This window comes from Oryzias latipes, chromosome 8 (genome assembly GCF_053564925.1).
Source record: "Oryzias latipes strain Hd-rR chromosome 8, Olatipes_Hd-rR_3.1".
NCBI classification, from domain to species: domain Eukaryota; kingdom Metazoa; phylum Chordata; class Actinopteri; order Beloniformes; family Adrianichthyidae; genus Oryzias; species Oryzias latipes.
The window spans coordinates 14797184-14804721 of record NC_136244.1 but is presented as its reverse complement, the minus strand read 5'-3'; the positions used below and the strand labels follow the sequence as shown (position 1 = coordinate 14804721).

The window sequence follows — 7538 nt, the reverse complement described above, 5'->3', positions numbered from 1 at the left end:
CATATCAAACCAGTTTCAGGAAAATGCTTTAAGGAAACTATTTATTTATGTTTGATTGGAAAAAATATACTTTTAAAGCATTGAAGGCTTTGAAATGAGAGATTCTTCTCCATGTTTTATGTAAGTTCTGTGGAGTGTGCTGGTAGATGTTAAATCAATTGTCATTAATAAAATAAAATGAGACTAGCAAAACTAGGCCAGTATTTCTATTTTTACGTTTCGTTGAAACCTTTGTGGCAAAAAACATGTTAAACTGACTCCCAAGGCTGTCAAAATAAGTGAAAAAAGAAAAACAAAAAGGACAACATGGTGGCATAAACTAAACTTTCCCACACTTAAATCACACCTTTTGAAATCTAATGAGAAAGAAATAATCTAAATGTTTGGTACATTGCCCATTAAGGTCAGGGAACTGGTTGTCCAAGCCTCAAAGTCTCATTCCGTTGGGGTGCTGGCTCATTTGAAATTTAACGCTGTGTGCTGAAGTTACATGAACCTCACGTAAACGTACTGTAGCTTCTTTGGGTGCAGCTATGTGAAACACACGGGCCTATAGGAAGGGCTTATGCAGCAACCCAGGCCATCTCAGATAGTGTTGAGCCGCGCATTTTTTTCTCTGTGCAACATTAATGCAGCTATGAAAATCAATTAAATCAATAAAATGAGAAAAAATAACATTTTATACAGAAAGAAATCTATAGATGATCCATAACACTGAGCTGGAAAGACTTGTGATTTATTATGCATGCAGCAGAATAACTCCAACATTAGATGATGGTATATCGATCATAAAAAAGTGATAAGAAATGCAAAACTGGATCATTTATCTTATTGTCAAAGCATTTTTTTGTTTTGACTAATTAGAAACGATTCAAGAGTAGCAACATCCACATTCATAACTATCAAATGTATGTAAAAAGGGAAATAGCAATAGTGTCAGGTCCTACTATTGGCTTTTCCCTCCACTTTCTACCACAACATAGTAAAGTAGAAAGTTTGAGCTCATGCTGCAGTCTTAAATAAATCGATTTGTTTCATTTATAGTCAGAGAAGTATCTTACAACATCAAAATCAGCATTTTGAAAGTTGGCTGTAAATCATATGAGCATAGCATTTGCCATCTGCTCGGATTTCCACATGTCTAGCTATAGGCCTTCTCGCACATGGTAGCATCCTCATTTGTTCCCCTAAAAATAGGACCAGACTAGTAGACAAATTTTTTCGAAACCCATGCATCTTGGTACCTGATACTGAGACTCAAAGTTCTGTAAATGGTGTTGCTCAAGGATATATAAGAGCGAGGGTACGGGGCTTGTGGCATCCAGTCAAGTCCGCCTTGGTTTTCACTCGCCTCAACGTAGCGCAAAGGTGAGTGGGGAAATTGCTCCACTGACTTCTGCAGATTGCACTGGAAGGAAAAGGACTCTGACCAGGAGATTCCCATGGACTTTAAAAACTAGAGACAGAAACGGAACCAGCCTAGCCTGCATGGACCTCAGGATGGTTCAGTTAGAGCAGAAGGAGGCCAAGAGTTTGTCTGATTTCAGAGGAGCAACCTTTGTGGATGACAGCAGAATTGCTTGCATTATCTCTTTTAACGGGATAAAATTGCTAGAGCTACAAGCAATGTAGCCAACACAGGGTTTTTGCAACTGCATGATTCATTGGTTGCTGTGATACATGGAGTATCATCTCTTTAGTGCTAAAGCTGCAGAGGTCTTTGAGATAAACAGCCGGGCCGATTCTGGGATCAGAAGAAAGAATAGCTCTTTAAACTGCAGTGCAGCTAAATTACATCAGACACTGAAAATCTAGATGAAACTACAAGAAAAAAGTCAGCTATGTGTGGATTTACTTGACAGACCCAAAGAGTTAGCCAAATGATGTGGTTATAGACAACAAAATAGCTTTGACCAGTTGAATCGGGAGATGATTGTGTTGCAACTTGAAGTGAGTGGAGGTTTGTGATACCTCTGCTAACCATGAAATGTGTTTGCTCCTCTAGGATAAAAAATGGCCTTCGCTGGTCTCAATGATGCTGATGTGAAAGCTGCCCTTGATGGCTGCGCAGGTGAGCCTCTCCATCTTTATTGAGCCTCTCTGGAGCCTCTCTATTTCAGAGTTCAATTCAAAAGAGAAGACAAAAAACAAACAAATTGGCAGGGATGAGAGTGCTCTTAATATATGTTCACTGCAAGTTGTGTAAGATTGTAACAGCTGAAACGTCTTTTTCCAGCTGCCGACTCCTTCGACTACAAGAAGTTCTTCAAGGCATGCGGCCTGGCCAGCAAGTCTGCTGATGAGGTCAAGAAGGCTTTCGCCACCATTGACCAGGACAACAGCGGCTTCATTGAGGAGGAGGAGCTGAAGTAAGACACTCTACTAATGAACACTTTAAGCAAAAAAAGGAAAAAATCAATGAAAAAATATATGCAGCCTCTATAACTGTGAGGATTTCAGCACAGAATTAACTTGTGCTGTCTTCAACAGGCTGTTCCTGCAGAACTTCTCTGCTGGCGCCAGAGCACTCACTGACAAGGAGACCAAGACTTTCCTCGCCGCTGGTGACAGTGATGGTGACGGCAAGATTGGAGTGGATGGTAAGACTTTTTTTTGTTTTTAGAAAAATAGAGCTAATTTTCTAACACATCTTTAAATATAGCAGATACAGCCTTATCTTGATTTCTCTAACTGCCTGAATTTATCAAATCTTCAACATTTCTTGCTTAGAAAAGTGGTTTTCATTCAATGACTTTAAAATCCGTAACATCTATCTGAGCTCTAATGCCAGCTTTCTTCTGCTTCCACAGAGTTTGCTTCCCTTGTAAAGGCATAAATTCCCACAGACCAAGGTTCACCTCTTTTCATGGAACTGCGAACTCCTTACAAGATTCATAAATCATCAGCTGAAAGAATATTTTTTTATACCTTATTTATGAGTTGACTGCGGACTATTTTTCCAACATTGACTGCATATTTACTCCAAATGTTACAGATGTGCTATATGTTCCAAAAATCATGACTTGTGCAAATTGTACAACACCATCTGCACTTTTGAGGAAGAGTGAAAAACCAGGAATAAAACTCTAATGATGTGAAGTCATCTTGTCCAGGTCAGTCATCTTTGCAAGCCTTTGGCTTTCACAACTAACATCAACACAATGGGTTTATTGATGGGTTAGGGTGGCATGCACTTCCAGTTGCCAGGGCTTTTGAATGCCCAGAAGGTGTTGAAGGAAGGTTCAGATGACCCGCCCGGCACTTGATTTTATAATTGGTTAATGAGAAACGGAGTGTGGCTGGACTTTGTCCAGGAGCTACAGGAATGCACTGGGAATGACCCTGGGGCTTTTCTCACACGCACCTCAGAGCCGGAGGGCTCTGCAACAAATAGCTGCCACACTTTGTGCTTTTAGATCCAAGATCTATTCCTCCTGCAACTGCTGCGCAATCACTTAAATGATGTGCAGAAGCAGGATGGCTATTAACAAACACTGTCTCATCAGCAGACTCCTCTTGGAGGAAAACCACCGGCAATGATTCAAAGAGGTCTGAAGGCTCCCAGATTGCTCTTTTGCAAATTCTTTTGCAGCATTTAAAAATATCCCACTTTTTCTGGGACAAGCATTATTGGCCTCTTTACAGGAGCAGATCATTTGTCACATTAAAGTCAAGTTGCAATTCCAATGGGTTATGAAAGTCATGGGTACTGCCAGTCAGCAACATGTAAACCTTCACTCATATCAGGTGACACTAAGCTTGTAACAGACAAAACAGGAAGGACTCGGGAAAGGAGTCTACAGGACACTGCTGCCACCTACAGGACAAAAATATAAGCTACCAGTTTCACATACAGCCAAACAGAATTGCTTATTTCTAAAGGGAATAAAGAGAACCTATTAGAGCACATGATCTCATAATACAATGGATAAAAAAATACTGGAGTTTTAAAAAATATCAAAAAGTCTTATATGAAAAAATAAAAAACACATTTTCTGAGCTGAACCTCTTCACAAAACCTCAACCCCTAAAAAAACATTACCAATAATATCAAAATCGATGTTTCTCAAAGTAAAAGTGGTTCCCTTTTTCACTTGATATCTTTCTAAGGCATTTTAACCAATAGATTTCAAAAGAAAGAGACAGGATTTGACTGTGAAGCCACAAAACAGCTGCTTTTCAGCCCTCTATTCCAACCCTGTTACAAAAGAAAACATAAAAAGAAAGAAAGAAAAAAAAACATCAAGAAACTTCACTTACTCCACTTCTAATGCATGCAAGCGGACTTCCCGCGCTCTTGGATATGGTTATGAACTGCCAGCAGCACTTCCAATTCGTCCTTCTCAGCAGTGCGCAGGCCTATTCTTAGCACCGGCGGATACTGAAGACTTCTTCAAACGCACCTTTTAAGCGTCTTCATTTGTGAAACTTAAAATAGACAAGAGCTCTGGCTGCAGGACGAATTTTGGCCACCCCCTCCCATCTGGGTGTCAGTTATCCTTTGCTTCAGATTTCCATGGAGTGGACCTATAAAAGGTCACCGGGAGCACCGGGGATGGTCACTGCAGTCGACTACAGTCGTGTCTGTGTCATCGGTGCCCTACAAAGCAAAAAACAACAACAGAGGTGAGTTGAAAGGAAAGAAGAAAAATGAATCTGGGATCCGAGTAGCATCGTTGTGAAATTACTAAAACATCTTATTAGGTTCGTTTTATTTATTTTTGATTTGTTTTTATCTTTGCGCATTTATTGGGGATTTCTCGCTGCAAAAAAAGGCTGGCTTGTGCGCTTTTTGGTGGAGCGTCAGCAGCAGCAGCCAGGAGAGACTTGGATTTACTCCTTCAGACCTCAGCACCTTTAGGGAGTTGCAGCAGAGAGCTGGAAACCTCAAAGACAAGAAAACGTTATGCATTTTGAATTTAGAACCGTTTCTTATTTTATCCATTTGGGACCAACTTTACATTTAGCTTTCATTTTTTTTAATGCGTCTACGTTTAAAACCCGAATTGGTGGACTTTAGAATTTAGTGATCAATGCTTTGATTTTCCATCAGATCAGAATGGCTTTCGCAGGCGTACTGAATGATGCTGACATCACCAAAGCCCTGGATGAGTGCAAAGGTGAGTGCTATATCTAATTTTCGTTCACAAATCTTTAAACAAATGAGTAATCTGGCGCCGATCTCCCAGGCGCGGACACTTTCGACTACAAGAAGTTCTTCAAGACGTGCGGTTTGGCCGGCAAATCCGCTGATGAGGTCAAGAAGGCCTTCTACATCATCGATCAGGACAAGAGTGGCTTCATTGAGGAGGATGAGCTGAAGTAAGCTGCAGACTATGCACACATGAGCTGAAAAAGGGGGGAAAGAGCCAAAATGCAGTTTAGTAAGGAATTGTCTTGATGTATGGCAACCCGCAAAGATCAATAATCGCTTTTGCAATTTGATGAAGGTTTTGAAATATGGCAAGCTCTAAATAAAAAAAACGATTAAAACGCTCAACCATTTTTCTTATTTGCATGTGTAATTGAAAAAAAAACATATCTTCTGTAAAGCAAAGTCAGGGCCGTGATTGTTTTTTGTTCAGTATTTAATAAAATGATAAAAATACAATTTGAAACTGAAAATGACACATTTATAGCCTCTACTTTTCGTATTTGATATATAATTTCTTTAAGGTTTAGATCTTGCATTTTTTAAATGTAAAATTTCAGAATTCAAATGTTTAAGAATGACTTTTTTCCTTTCTAATTTATTTATTTAAAGTTTTTTCCCCTTACCAGCTCAGCTTCAGACTTTTGGGCCTCATCAGATGTGGGGTGTGGTTGAAACACTCCTCTCAATCATGCTGCCTTAAAGGACTGTAGGGACTTCATTTACAGAGGTGGTGCTTATGCAGCTCCACAATCTTCATGAAAATAATCAAACTTTTGTCTTTCCACAGGCTGTTCCTGCAGAACTTCAGTGCAGGTGCTCGCGTGCTGTCTGACGGGGAAACAAAAACTTTCCTCAAAGCTGGAGACGTCGATGGTGACGGCAAGATTGGCGCTGATGGTCCGCACTTTAGATATTTAAGTCAAGTGGTTTGCATTTGTGGAGCTTTATCTAATGTTTAAATTCTTTTTTTTTGTTTGTTTCCCGCAGAATTTTCTGCCTTGGTTAAGGCATAAGACAGCAACTGACCAAGAACACCTGCTCTAATGGAACAACAAACCTACTCCCCCATTTCATCTGATTCTAAATGATTTTTATACATTTGCTTAAGGGACATTTCCTCCATATGCAACCCACTGTCCAAAACACGATGATTGTGAATGTTGCTCGGTTGTGTTCATGTCTTAAATATGAATTTTGCTTATTGTAAAATCTATGATGCACTTTCCAGGAAGTAAAGGTAAAAGAACAATAAATATTCTTTTGCTATGGTCTCATTTTTTTCTCTCCATTTCAAATTCTTTGGCATGTCAGTAAAGGTTAACGGTTCAAGCAATTTAAGGCAACTAAATATTTTATAAAGATATAAACAGATCAGTAAACTTGTATTTTGGGTGAATTCACATTAAAACACACTGTCAAGGTTTGTTCAAAACTAATTAGGAATGTGAAAATCAAATGAAAACATGGGGTAGGGATCTAACTGCTGCCAGTTGTGGAAGTGATTTATTTTCTTGGTAAAACAGATGACCGTTATTTTATTATCTTTTCAAAATACATTAAAAAAAACATAGTTATGCTCCTCATTTGGTAGTGCAACACATAATGATTTACCATTTCATCATTAGTTTGAATGGAGATCTTCTCTAGTGCCTGCAGGATCACTGGGTTGTTGTGTGACCCGGTTGTAACCGCTCCAGATGTATGGCAACAAACAGGACGCTGACATTTTTGGATAGCAAGGTGTTTTCTCATTAAATGTTAAATGTCCATTTCAAACCAAAAGCTCACTTCCAGCATGCTTAAATGAAAATTGATGCTGTGCACCATCAACAAAGGTGTGGTGTTTGTGCAAAAACGTGAAAGGCAACATTAACATTTTATTTTTTTGGCTGTTTGTTGCTAGGCTTTATACTTTATGATCTTAAAGTGCATAATTTTATTTTGGAGTGTAGATTGGTGCACACTGAAAAATAATGTCAGATCCTTAAGCAACTACAGAAAACGCTTCTATTTGTTAGGTTTATTGTTAAATCAAATTTTGTAATTAGTTTTTTCTGCACTTCTTCTTAGATTAGTGGCATCCATTTCCTTTTTTTTACACCAAAACAAGACCAAAACCTTAAAGGAAAAGCTTGTTTATTTTGTTTTTAAATGTCTTGTTTACTGTGAAGACTCATGTAGCGTCACTTTCGGGACACTAGATGGAGGCATAGAGTTAGATTTGTCAACAGACCAACCTCTTACACTTTATATATCCTCCTCAGACCCGGCCCAGTCATTTATGTCCTCTATAATGGAAATTTTGTTTACCTGTATATTTCTAAGGAATTAAGAGATACCTTTCCAAATCCTACTCTACACTGTAGAGGACATCCTGGGCTTT

The 7538-nt window shown here is 38.9% G+C and overlaps 2 protein-coding genes across 2 annotated transcripts; both read left to right on the top strand.

Moving 5' to 3' along the window:
• Window positions 1-1137: 1137 nt before the first annotated feature.
• On the top strand, window positions 1138-3099 carry LOC105353532 (parvalbumin beta). The gene is made up of 5 exons (XM_004071472.3): window positions 1138-1368; window positions 2006-2071; window positions 2237-2369; window positions 2491-2600; window positions 2811-3099. The coding sequence occupies exons 2-5, from the start codon at window positions 2014-2016 to the stop codon at window positions 2834-2836; spliced, it is 327 nt and encodes a 108-aa protein (XP_004071520.1). The 5' UTR covers window positions 1138-1368; window positions 2006-2013; the 3' UTR covers window positions 2837-3099.
• A 763-nt stretch (window positions 3100-3862) lies between these two features.
• On the top strand, window positions 3863-6429 carry LOC101166553 (parvalbumin beta). Its single transcript, XM_004071476.5, has 5 exons — window positions 3863-4626; window positions 5054-5120; window positions 5190-5322; window positions 5943-6052; window positions 6143-6429. The coding sequence occupies exons 2-5, from the start codon at window positions 5060-5062 to the stop codon at window positions 6166-6168; spliced, it is 330 nt and encodes a 109-aa protein (XP_004071524.1). The 5' UTR covers window positions 3863-4626; window positions 5054-5059; the 3' UTR covers window positions 6169-6429.
• Window positions 6430-7538: the final 1109 nt, after the last annotated feature.

Bases quoted from the DNA above. Each gene is read 5' to 3' on its own strand.
- LOC105353532 (XM_004071472.3), top strand. From the start codon at position 2,014: ATGGCCTTCGCTGGTCTCAATGATGCTGATGTGAAAGCTGCCCTTGAT. The intron at 2,072-2,236 runs GTGAGCCTCTCC...GTCTTTTTCCAG, and splicing joins TGCCCTTGATGGCTGCGCAG to CTGCCGACTCCTTCGACTAC. The intron at 2,370-2,490 runs GTAAGACACTCT...TGTCTTCAACAG, and splicing joins ATTGAGGAGGAGGAGCTGAA to GCTGTTCCTGCAGAACTTCT.
- LOC101166553 (XM_004071476.5), top strand. From the start codon at position 5,060: ATGGCTTTCGCAGGCGTACTGAATGATGCTGACATCACCAAAGCCCTG. The intron at 5,121-5,189 runs GTGAGTGCTATA...CCGATCTCCCAG, and splicing joins AGCCCTGGATGAGTGCAAAG to GCGCGGACACTTTCGACTAC. The intron at 6,053-6,142 runs GTCCGCACTTTA...TGTTTCCCGCAG, and splicing joins CGGCAAGATTGGCGCTGATG to AATTTTCTGCCTTGGTTAAG.